Raw genomic sequence first — 13,336 nt, 5'->3', positions numbered from 1 at the left:
CTTTCTTAAATTAAATAAAAACTCTTTGGAAGGAGGCAGAATTGGGTCAGGTATCCACAAAATGTGTGTGCATTACACATATTGGGACAGTTTTCAAATGTATATATTTGAAAACTGGTGCAAGTCGAGTTTACACTTCCTCTACCTAAACTGTATATAACACATTTAAATTTTGCATCCGAGCATAGATATTAAACCTAAATACCATAGTATGAAATCTCTTGTGCCAAAGCCCCAGCTGGTATAAATCAGACCAGCTCAGGTGAAGTTAATAGAACTATGTTAGTTTATACTAGTTGAGGATCTGGCCCAGGTTATTTTAGCAAGGATTTGAACTTCTAAAAAGATTTGAAAAAATAAACCTAATAATAGTTTTGGTTTAACCTTGCCAGATTGATAGCCGTGATGAGTGATTCCCTCAACCTAACCACAGAACAGTTTCGCGCACACACATGGTTAATGACAGGAAGAGAGAAATGTCCTTAGAACACCAAGATTATTCTGCAATACTGTGTGTATGGTATGTTTATGTTAATTGTAAAGAAGATTGTATCAAAGAATTTGAGAATGAAAAAATTGATTTGGGTCATCCAGTCTGTTTTTCTGCAAGAGAAGGCTCATCCGCTACCATTTTACTGGTGTTTTGTCCAGTTAAATTTCAAGTCTCAAGTGTTGGGGCTTTCACCACTTTCCTTGGGAGATTACTGAACAGCCTAATTGAGCTCCCTGTCAGGGAAATGTTATGTGTGGTTATAGCAGATTATCAAAGTCAATGGGAAGAAAAAGCTACTTTTTTATTTTAGCTTACCTCTTCAGAGCCAGATCCAAAAATCAGCAGGTCAAAAGGTATTGCAGCAACCATGTCAATTAGGAACCAGCCTTTGAAGTAGTGAATTGCTATTTTTGCTGGGTCACTTACCACTTCTTCATTCTGGTTTACATATGTTGTTCTGAAGTTTATTAGAATGTCAATGATAAACATAATATCCACAATTAAGTCTACCACATTCAGTGGGCTGCAAGAATATCCACACACTCGTCTCTTCTGTTCTTCACTATCGTTCAGAAGGAAGGCAGCAGAGTAAGGGGTGAATATGGCAGTATATATCACCAGCAACAAGATGAGCCAGTCCCAGACTGCTTTGAAAGGACTGTAGTGCAATATAGTAAACTTGTTGATGCGAGGTGTCTGGAGCTTATATTCTGGCAGAACATCTGCTCCTAAGGATAGAACCTAGAACAAGAAATATACCATGTAAAGAAACAACAAATCAGAGTAAAACAACCTGTACATATTTTTTAAAAATATATAGCAAATATAGTGAAACAGTTAAACTGTATTGTGTTATTTAGACCTGATTACACAGTCCTTATGCAGTGAAATTTTCCATCTAATCCCTCTCTACTGCCAAGTAATATTTATTACATTTTTGGACATTAGATCATAAGAACATAAGCCACTGCTTCCCGCATCTCCCATTGGCAAATGGCGAACTGTGGCCACTGGGAGCTGCAAGCGGCCATACCTGCAGATGCTCAGGTAAACAAAGCGTCTTGTGGCTCACTGGGGCTTACCCCGAACAAGCCGCGAACCAAGTTTTGGAACCCCTGATCTAACTCAGTATCCTGTCTTCCAGCAGTGGCCAATGCCACGTGCTTCAGAGGGAATGAACAGAACAGGCAATCATCAAGTGATCCATCCCGTATTGCCCATTCCCAGCTTCTGGCAAATAGAAGCTAGAGACACTTCAGAGCACAGTTTTGCATCCCTGCCCCTCCTGGCTAATAGCCAATGATGGTCCTATCCTCCATCAACTTATCTAGTTCTTTTTTGATCCTCGTTATAGTCTTGGCCTTCACAACATACTCCGGCAAAGAGTTACACAGGCTGACTGTCCATTGTGTGATGAAATAGTTTCTTTTGTTTTAAACCTGTTGCCTCTTAATTTCATCTGGTGATCCCTAGTTCTTGTATGAGGAGTAAATAACACTTTGTTTACTTTCTCTACACTAGTCATGATTTTATAGACTTCTATCATATCCCTGTTTAGTCATCTCTTTTCCAAGTTAAAAAGTCCCAGTCTTATTAATCTTTCCTCATATGGAAGCTGTTCCAGACCCTAATCATTGTTGTTGCCCTTTTCTGTACTTTTTCCAATTTCAATACATCTTTTTTGAGATGAGGCATCCACATCTGCACAAAGTATTCAGAATGTGGGCGTACCATGGATTTATATAGAGGCAACATTATCTATCCCTTTCTTAATTATTCCCAATATTCTGGTTTTTTTTGACTGATGCTGCATATTGAATGGATGTTTTCAGAGAATTCTTGACTACAAGATCTCTTTCTTGATTGGTAACAACTAATTTAAACCCCAATAATTTATATATATATTTGGGATTATGTTTTCCAATGTGCATTACTTTGCATTTATCAACACTAAATTTAATCTTCCATTTTGTTGCCCAGTCACCCAGTTTTGTGAAATCCCTTTGTAACTCTTCACAATCTGCTTTGGACTTAACTATCTGGAATAGTTTTGTATCATCTGCAAATTTTTTCACTTCCCTTTTTTCAGATCATTTATGCATATGTTGAACAGTACAGGTCCCAGTACAGATCCTTGGGAGATAACCTCTTTGCCTCTCTCCATTGTGAGACCTGATCATATATTCTTACCCTTTATTTTCTATCCTTTAGGCAGTCACTAATCCAGTAAAAGACCTTCCCTCTTATCCCGTGGCAGTTTACTTTGCTTAAGAGTCATTGGCGAGGGACCTTGTCAAAGGCTTTCTAAAAATCTAAGTACACTATATCTACTAGATCACGCTTGTACACCCTTGTCCACATTCTTATTGATCTCCTCAAGGAATTCTAGTAGATTTGTGGGGCATGATTTCCCATTACAAAAGCCATCTGATAATTCTGTTCTTTACTATAGTTTCAATCAATTTGCCTAGTACTGAATCTTTTAAAAAGGTACATATTAAAAAAGATATGTATTAAAAATGAAAAAAGCTACCTAGAATGAAATCTTAGGGGAAAAAGTAATACCCTGTGTGATAATCATTGTGTGCTTTTATTTCTTTTTGATTAGCTATTCAAGATTTGAGATTTCAGCTAGTACAAGATCAAAGTGAGACACCCTCTCCCACTATAATCTTTAAAAAATCCTATTAGCTCATCTATTTTTGTTTAATTTTCCAGCAGCAAGTGTTTTATAACACACAGATCCTTTCTTTAGCCACTTAAGCAGAACTAGCTGTTCAAGAAAGATCTACTGTGAAAATGTTGTGAGAACACTAGAGTTAATAACCACTCTTCTCCTTTGAAAAGTGAAGCAGAGAACGATTAAGTCATCCACAAGATTATATGGTACCTTTAAGCAACCACTAAACACCATGCTGAGGTGATGTTGGAGGACATTCATGTATTATTTATTTTTTTGCTGGGAATTGCACTTAACTAATGGGACTAGTTGTATTTTTATGCTCTAGAGACATTAGTCAATAGCAAACTGAATCAGACATATTGTACAGCATCTGAGGCAGCCATCACCCTTTCAGATCCCCAGCATGTGATGAGACAAGAATAAATCAGCTGTTTTCCTAGTATTATAGAACAATGTCTATGTGTGTATGGGGGGGGGGTGAAGTGAGGGGAGGAGAAATTGCTATGCACTTTATAAATAACACAGTCCTCCTGCTAGAGTTTTGAGATTAATCCATTTCTTTCATTGACTTTGAGAATAAAGCTCTCTTCACAATTTTCAATCAGCTATATGAAAATTCCAACCTAGGTGCTGTATTGCTGGACAAACAATTGAGCTCTATTCTTTTCTCTCCTACGCTAGTGTAAATCAGGAGTAACTCTCCACTGAAGTCAAGGTCTGATTTTCTTTTCACTTACACTGGTTTATTTCTATTGACTTCAGTGGAACTGAAAAGTATGAGAGCAGAACCAGGCATTGTAAATCAACTGTAGTATACAAGTGACGTGAGATCAGAAACAGATCCGGTGTTTTCACATAAAATTTCTTAGACTTAGACTCAGGGTGATTGGATGATTTGTGTGATTAATAGATAATGTAATACAAAACTTTACACTGCTATCAGAACAACAAAATTGATTATTGCCTGAAATTTGTTATCTGATTTTTTGTTTGATGGCCATGTAGGTATCTTGTCTTCTCAAATAAGTCAAAATGGACAGGTGTTCACCAGCTACCAGCATTTGTATTGATAGTATCAGTAGACTGTGACTAAGAATTAAGACTAATTTATCTTCTTTCTTCTACATGCCATCCCTCTAAAGTGGAGGCACTGCTTTGTCCAGTCTGTATTTATTCTTTGGCTAAATGGATGGACATCTCCAGCTACTGAAGCCCTCTGAAGAATGAGTTTCTTGTGGAATGCTTAAGGTACAAATACTTTTTCCTCCCCAAAGTGCACATGATGGGTCAGTGCCCCCAACTGGACTAGCCACTTTCTGTTGCCCCTTGGCTCTGCTCAGGTCTGTGCATCCCTCCTTATAACCCAAATGCAGTAAGGACCTTTAAAGGAGCCCCATCCTCTTTTCCCTGCTGCCCAAACAAAGATTCACTGCATTCAGTGGCTGTAAGCACATTTTCTTTACACGAAAATACTAACAATGAACTCCACTACATAGCAAAAGATCTTTAATAAATGTCTAGTGATCAAATTTTTTTGGGCTCTGAGATAATGGATCAGGATGTAAAGAAATAAAAATTGATTAGTTGGATATGAAAATGCTTTGAGAATGTTGCTTTACACCATGAGTGCCAATACTGCACCAACTGAGATCAAGGGGTATTTTTACCCAGAACAAGTCTAAAGTGTCTACAGAGTTTCAAAGGTCTCTGTGAAGACTCAACACACCATAATTGGCACTTTCCTAGCTACTTATTCATAGAATCCAAGGTGAGAAGGGACTATTGTAATCATCTAGTCTGATCTCTTGTACAACATAGGCCTCAGAACGGCCCCCAAAATAGGAGGTCATAAGTCTAATTAATTAAAGCCACAACTTAAATTGAAATGAGATGTCCTTTAAAAATTATTTTATACTTGTCATTATGAAATTTTGAAGAAGAACTTTGTGGGTTGCTGGGGATAACAAGGAAGAAATGACAGACAGAAATGGTAATAAAATCTACTCACAATTTCAACTGGCAATTAACCAGCACTATTAGCTGCAAAGTATCTTTTTGATTTGGAAAGATACCTTTTACTAGACTTTGAGCATCCACAGTAGAAGTATTTCCCCCAGAGTGGAAAAGCCTCCGGCTCCTTGCTTGGGTGGGTGACCTCAGTCTTTAAGGGTGGGGGGTGTTAGAGGGACCTGGACCCTCCTTTTCCACAGTGTCCCAGCCAAGGGCTCTGTGACTGTAAGTCCCTGAAAAGGAGCAGCCCTCCTGGCATGGAGTCTAAACCCTCTGCCCTAGGCTACTTCTCACCAGTTTCTGTTCAGTTTGGATATGGCCCCTCCAGTCCAATTTAGTTGGGCAATGTGCTGCCTTTCATAGGGGCATCTAGTCATGGGTCCAGGCTCCTTCAGGCAGGGCACCCTCAGGCTGGTGAGGCCAAACTCTACAATGTTCCTGGCTTTCACTCACTCAGTTATCTCCAAGGCTGGAGGCTCCTAGGTCTCTTCCACAGCCTCCCATGGCTGGGGAGACAGTGCTTCCTCCCAGGTGGCTATCTTGGCAGGCAGGTTAGTGAGTCTTCCCCTCAGTTAGGAAAGCAGATATTTCCTTCCCCTTCACCAATCAGCCACAGCCTGAGCCAGGCTCCCTTCTTTTCACCTCCCTCCAAGCCTGGCCTTGGCTGCTGGCATAACAAGGTGAGGCTAGCTGGGCCCAAAGTCTCTCTTTAACCCCTGCTGTGCTTGCTGACAGTTTCTCTACTTCATCACAGCCTAGATCTGAATTTTTTATGTCAGCTTCTGCCATTTATTGCTGATGAAAACAAAATCCTCAGCTGAGGTAAACTGCATAGTTTCATTGACTCGAATGGAGCTATGGAAATTTACATCAGCTGAGAATCTTGTTTTAAGTGTTTAGACTTGGTAGGATTAATGATATACTGTCTACCTGCCTCCTTCTGAGGTACCTCCCCCTTATATGTTCAGTCTGGGGTAATAGCAACTGTGAAGATGGGATATATTTACAGCAGTGCAGCAAATCTGCAGCTGACATTCCACAATGAGTGAGCAGTCAGGATCCAATAACATCTCTAAAGTGAGTTTATCCCAGAGCTTAAAACCCTGCTCTGCCACCTTTCTGTCTTTTTGTAGTTCTGTTTTTAGTCTCTCTAAGATTAACACAGTAGTTCCTCTGCTAGTGAAAAAAAAGAAAGACTATATTTGAAGGCAATGGAGGACTGGGTGTGATAGCAAGGCCATTAAGCAAAAACAAAGTGGACAGCTACCTAGGGTACCATAAGTACCATATGGCAGGAGTTTCCAAAATAAAATGAAACAATAGTCCTGTCAGTTTTTACTGTTTAAAACATGATTTAATTACTGGAGGAGGAAGTCCCAGTAATGGACTCCCTAAAGATGATCTTTCACTTTTTGGGGAATTCTCATGCCTGTCTTGGCAGTTCTAGTGTTGGGCTTCCCAAGGAGATCCTTCTCCTTGGTGTAGTCTCCTGGTGAAGAGTCAAGGAGACACGCTAGGATGTTGTGTAGTGTGCCAGTTGATTTTCTACTGATACTGTGTAGTTGATTTATGCCAGGCAGGTTATGTTCATAGATTCCATAGTGCTGTGTGAAAGTCGTTCCAGGGAAATACTAAGATTCAGGAAATCTTGTCAAAAACACTGACCGGTTGGATTCTTTTCTATATTTGGTTTCCTTCCCATTTTCATAAAGAAAGGATAACTAGGGCTCGGGTGATCGGTGAGGCTCAGGCCACCTAGTGTTGCACTTACCTGGTGTGCCGGTTTCAGTTTAGGGAAATATGCTCACCCTAGAATGTGGACACTGACCCATCTCCCTCCTGGTGACCAGAAGAGAAGAGCTACTATATAAGTCCATGCTGGTTCAGGAAAAGCCCTCTTTTGCCTGGATCAGGTGGGCAGCACACATCCATCCACCCACCCCTGGATGTGGCAAAATACCGGATTTTGTCAGGATCTGGTGGACATTGAACTAGTTGCTCCTTTCTCGGCAACAGGGGGCAGGAGGGAAGAGACTGGGAAGGAGTTTTTCCCTCACCACCAGATTGGTCAAGGTGAAGTGGTTTTTTTCCCCCACCTTGTCCATAACAGCTGGGGGGATTCAGTTCAGGGAGAACATGGAACAGGAGTTAGAACAACTCATTGTGGGGCGGATGTCCAGTGCAAATACTCTGTAGCGAAGGGATGTGGTGATCCAGATAAAATGGATTGGTAAAGGATTTAAAGGAGGTATTCTTTAAAGGAGCAGAAACGGGGAGGGTAGAAAGGAGGGGTTAGGGCTCCTATGATTGGTACTGCAGGGAGCCAAACCCCCTCTCCTTTATAGCCCCCCCAAACCTTATTTGAGGGGGAAATGGTGAGGTCCCAGCAGCGGGTTGGCTGGGGACCAGGATGGGTAGAGGGGAGGACTGAAAGGCCCCCTCAGGTATACACTGAAAGAGTATGGAATTACCTGCACCGTACACTTTTATCTAGTGGGTACTCCCAGACATTTAAGAATTTCTGCCCTGGGTCACAGTGAGTCTAACCCTGGCCCTGCCACACATGGCTGAAGCCAAAGTTTGAGCAACTTAGCTTTGCAGGGCCTTCTGTGGTGTGAGGCCCTAGACAGTTGCCTTGCTTGCCACCCCTTAATGTTGGCCTTGCCTGGTGACCCCATTAAAATGAACTGGCAACCCACAGTTTGAGAACCGCTGCATTAGGTGCATGATCTCTGAGTACCAGAGGTCTCTCCCCTCACATGAGATAACCTCTCTCAGTTTTCAGTTCTCCTGTGTTTTATCTCCATTACAGCTGTCAAACTATGTCTAACAAGGACAATTTCTTCCCTTTCTGTCTCTATTCATAACATCACTATGAAGCCAGTACTGCCTGAGCATCCTTAGGAGATGACTGAATTCAGAAATCACTATCTGAAAATATACTGTATTACACAAGTGCCACTGAACAAATGACAATTAAGCCAACATTTGCCCCCTGATGACAAGCATTACCAATGTCCTCAGGAACTTCTGATTTAGTCTGTGATTATTATGGGCTTTCAATGACCATATTTCAATTGCCTTGATATCTTCTTTCTTGACATGGATGACTAATAAGGCTATCCCAATTCTGAAATGATAAATAGCTGAACTCCTTTTTGATTTTAATGCTCCAGAAAATGTATTCTACTGCCTTTAAATGTCAGCACAAACCTAATTTATTTGTTTTTCAAAGGCTGGCCATTAAAGCACAGCTTCCCGGTCAGAAAATACCACTACTGAGGATTTACCAATACCTGTTTGATTTACCCATTTTTATCTGTTCCACTACATTAGAACTATACAGCAGAATGTTGCGTATTTATATCTAGTGCTAACATTTATGTTCTGCTATCAGAGAGCATGAAATGCATCTGAGGTATCGTAAGCTAATATTGAAATATTAACACTAATATTGAAAGCTAATCTTACTTTTTAATGTTAAGCTTTCTAATGTAATGGTTGCAATAACAAATCTGGTGCCACAATAAAATGTGACCTCTTTGCATATCCGCCTGTATGCTTCCCATTTGGGACTTCAGATACAGAAGGTTAGGAAAAAGCATTAAACAATGAGCTCAATATTTCTTTGTGTGCAGGATCAGAAATAGCACAGTGTTCTTCTTTGAATATACCTGCATATTCACCAGATGACAAATGGCACACTATGGATGGGTGAACCTAAAAGACACAATACTTATAAGAACATGTTTGAATCTCTTTTATTCTAGAGGTCAGACTGCTACAGTATCTCCTGAAATAAAGGTTTTGTGACTATCTAGCACTCAAATTTTCAGAATACCACAAGAACAGGCTTTTTGGCTATTTTTCAGCAATTTATTTTCTGGCCTAAGCTGAAATTTGGGCGGTAATGAATTATGTGCTAATGCAAAGAACCAAATATAAATCAGACTTTTATGAACCTAAAAAAAGTTAAGTATGTACTAACTGTTGGGTCGATTCTTATTTTATCTGATCTTGGGTTAACAGTTATGCATATAATAAACATGCAAACCATTTCATTGATGTTCCGTGTTAGCTTTAGTTTGTGTTGCTGAATTTTTAAGCAACATCACAATCCTTGTATTAGACCTGTTTTGGGTTAGAAAGTTCAGAACATGAATTGTCACCTTTTTGATTTATTACAACCCCATCAATATGATTAGTTACTTAGTGAGTAAGACATAGGGCTGCAGTCTATCATCTTTACTAAGGCTGGCTGCCTAATAATAATCACTCCTGTTTGTCTTAACTGAAAAACATTTGATTATTGGCTAACTAATGCTCTCTAACTCCTAGTTAGAGTTAAACATTTCTAAATGGCATATATTTAAGTTAATTGGACAGGACCATACGCAGTAGTCTGAACACTGTGCAATGACAGAGCTGGGTAGATTTTTAACAAAAATTGATCTGATACAGAGGAAACAAAAAGCCAATTGATAGAGAAATTGCACCATATAAGTTACAACAAAAATCTATGCTAAATTGCTATTCACAAACCCCAAAAGAATAGACATGGAAGCTGATTTTAACCTGTCATACATTCTGACTCCATTGCTTCACTCCAGATTTACCCAGTGGAAGTGAAAGTAGCATTTGGTCTAAGATGTATTACTGCTTCAAATACAAAAAGTTTGCAATCATTTGTCTGAGCTTTCTGTGGTGATTCACAAGTACTAGGTGAATATTTTATTACCTCCACACCTGCCAGTCCTACTTGGCAACCCTTTGTTCTGCACTATTCTGTACCCTTATGCTTAAACATACTGTGACTTTCAGAACAATGCTACAGTTTAATGGGTTGAAAGGTATACTAGTAAAAGGGGATACGTGTGGGTAGATGTGAGCAGCAGGTGAGCTTTTACCTGTATGTCTATCTCAGAGTAATCTAAGTTCTTATTTCAGTGTTTTGGTACAATAGAGAATCTATTTCTATTTCTTCATCCTCCACACTCCAACCTTCTTTATTTTTTTTTAAATCACGCTTTTATTAAAGTGCATTTAATGTCTGGTATTTAGATTCCTAAATAATCTGTTACATCATCCCCTCAAAAATATATGATGAAGCAGAGAGCAAATTTAAAATCTGAGCCCAAGCTTGAAACCCACACCTACCGCACGTGTATGCAACATGACTCATCTGCTGTGTGCATACCGTTACTGCAGATGGGTTAGTGCCTTGAAATTACAGCAGCTGTACTAAACAATTATTGGGCTCTCTGACTGAGAAAATTTCCCATGGGTGACAAAGAACCAGCTGGATATTGCTGGTGTTTGCATGGGAGATATGTTGGTATCTATGAACATTGAAATCCCCAGAAATGGAATCACGAGATCAGAGAATTCATCCAAAAATATACTGCAGTGGAAAACAGACACAAGCAGGCCTTCTCATCCAAATACTTTCATCCTCCATTTGAACAGAGTTACAAAGCTGGTCTGGGCATTATTTCTAAAATGGAACATTTAGGTCTTAAGCCTTAGGAGTCTTTTCCTGCCAGCCAGTCTGCAATTACTTTCATGTCAATGTGTAATGCATCAACAGAGCAACACCTATAAGCAGATAGATTTGTTGAATGTACTTTAATGAAATTTAAATCTTACCGTAGCAATTTGTGGATTATCAGTGAAGGTGATGTTAACTGCCGTTTTATTTTTAGCAAGTGCTAATGACAGACAAAGCATTGAGACATATCACTCAATACTTTAAGAATTAACCTAAAGGAACCTTTCAAGCAAATGCTTTAAAAAAACTTTAGGCTACAAATTGGGAAAGAATTAGCACATTATTGATTGTTCCATCCACCACAAAACCTCTAAGCTGTTAACAAGCATTTATAAAATCAGCCAGCTAGCCATTAAGTACCACATCTGCAACAAGAGCTTCAATTATCATCATTTTTACTCACTCAAAATGTAGTTCCAATCACTAGTTGATGACCTGTCAGCGGAAAAAAGATCTCCCGCACTTGTTGGTATTATCTCCAGGCTAGCTATTTTAAAGTATTTGGCCATTTATGAAAATCCTATATATATTGAGGTCCATTTAAAACTGGTTTGCTCGATGAAAAAAAAAAGATTTAGATGTGATTAAAATGGAATATAAAAATGAAATGCAAAAGGAAATATGCAATACATGTGGTAAAGATAGTTAAATTGTTATGGTAATACTTTGGGCCTACCCATGCAGAATACACATTGACAACACTGAAAAAGTTTCATGCATCTAATGAGGGGTGAAAAGACATTTAGGAATCCCCCCTACAATGCATTTATTTGGTCTTCAGTTTTATGCTAAAATAAAAAAATATGGCCTAGATTTTCTAGTATCATCTGTATACTTTGTACTGCTCAGACAGCTCACAGTGGAGATTTCCATTAGGAAACAGACAGTGGAGAATTACAGAGGGGGAACTTGCCACTAGCATAAAGTTAATGACTAGCAGTTCCTGTGGCAGGAGGAAACCTGGGGGGTAAGGGAACACTATGGGAAAGTGGTAGAACTCTGTTGTACTGATTCTTCGCTGGCATAAACTACTCTAATGCTGCAGCTGCACCGGCATTGAATCAGTAAGCATAAGTGGCTCCTTGATGGGCCCACCCCCACTCTTCTTCTGCTAGTGTTTGCTTGGGTTTCGAGCTATAATACAGGCTACTTTTAAAAAAATCTTTGGAATAAATCATGGATCATCATGGCTTCCTGGGCTTACGTGGTGCTGCAGAAGGTGTAACAGAGATGTAATAGACCCTACAATATATGTGGGAAATTATTGTCCTATAAAAAGCTTCTCTTTCAGGCTGCATCCATAGCCCTAGGAGGGGGCATGCTTTCTTAGCTAAAGAGAGTCTATTAGACAAAATCAACTGGTCTCTAATGGTTTCTACATTAGCCGCAGAAAACAGATTAATACATCTACTGCTCTGTTCCAAAACCTAGGTGCTAATTGAAAGCCTTACGGACTAGGTCAGAGAGAGGTGATTTACTTAAGATCACCAGGTTATACTCTTCCCTTGCTTACACCCTGGCAACCCCAATGAGAATCGAACCCTCTGAACTTCTGAAAGCTGTGTGAATATATGAGAAGAACTTATACAATCTTTATTATTTCAGATAAAGGAATGGGTTACTTCAATATTAAGAGAATGTGATTCCAAAAAGCTTCTTTGCTATTTTCTGTCTATATGTGGGAGGGGATGGGTCTAGATCAGTGGTTAACAACTGATCCATGGACTGGAGCCAGTCTCTGAAAGCTCCCTGACACAGTTTAGGAAGACCAGAAGCTGGTTCCTGTTGTCAAAAAAAGCTGATATACACTAGTCTGGAGGACCTCAAAGACCCTTCCAATTCTACATATCTCTGATTCTATATGCCCAACTTACTTTGAAAAATGGACCATATTCACAGGCTACAAGTGCTTGAATTTCAGAGCAGAAAGGCAGGAAATTCAGAAGTAAATAACAATGTTCTATTTCCTTGCCATCAAGGACTCATTTCTTGAGAACAACACTGCACTTCTGGCAATACAAACATATCGAGAAGGAGTCACAAAGAAGTGCAAATTTTAACATATCAACTGAAAGGAGTGGAGTTTGCCATAGTCTTTCTTCTCCCTTGAAAAGAATGTCAACTTTGATTTTATGTCAAATTGGCAATTCATTGAATAAAGTCTTATACCTGAAGGTATAGTGTATCTTAGAGACAGATTCAGCCCTGTATCACACTGAATATTTATTCAGGTGTCTAAGAGAGAGGTAGACTAGGCTGCACAGACTGATATGCAAGACAATACCTAATCCAAGGCCCCTTTGATCTTGGAAAGAGGAAGCTCTATAAGTTGTCCCAGGATTACTAGTCTTCCATTAAATTGTCATATAAATATTTTATATAAATTGTAGCTAACTGGATTTGCATAAATACTGTACATCACCTAGCTTTGTAGAAAAGCATCTTATCTTTATATTACCCATCCTAAATTAATTTTACAGAGATTTGAGGTCCAGGCTTCTGTTCATTAATTAGCTTTCTGATACAGCTGCCTCCTTCCACAAATCACAGTAAATACCCATAACTGTTTCTTGAGTGAATCCCTAAAATTTAATTATACTTT

The 13,336-nt window shown here is 39.3% G+C and overlaps 1 protein-coding gene across 1 annotated transcript in view; it reads right to left on the bottom strand.

Moving 5' to 3' along the window:
* KCNH7 (potassium voltage-gated channel subfamily H member 7) overlaps positions 1–13,336 on the bottom strand; it is a 353,127-nt gene that overhangs the window by 102,330 nt on the left and 237,461 nt on the right. The window contains exon 8 of the mRNA XM_030580821.1: positions 809–1,234. Within this exon, the coding sequence (XP_030436681.1) occupies positions 809–1,234 (426 nt within the window). The remainder of the gene's footprint in view (positions 1–808; positions 1,235–13,336) is intronic.

This window comes from Gopherus evgoodei, chromosome 11 (assembly GCF_007399415.2).
Source record: "Gopherus evgoodei ecotype Sinaloan lineage chromosome 11, rGopEvg1_v1.p, whole genome shotgun sequence".
Taxonomy (NCBI): Eukaryota; Metazoa; Chordata; order Testudines; family Testudinidae; genus Gopherus; species Gopherus evgoodei.
Note: the sequence above shows the minus strand (reverse complement) of the source record. Positions and strands in the feature narration are given on the sequence as shown.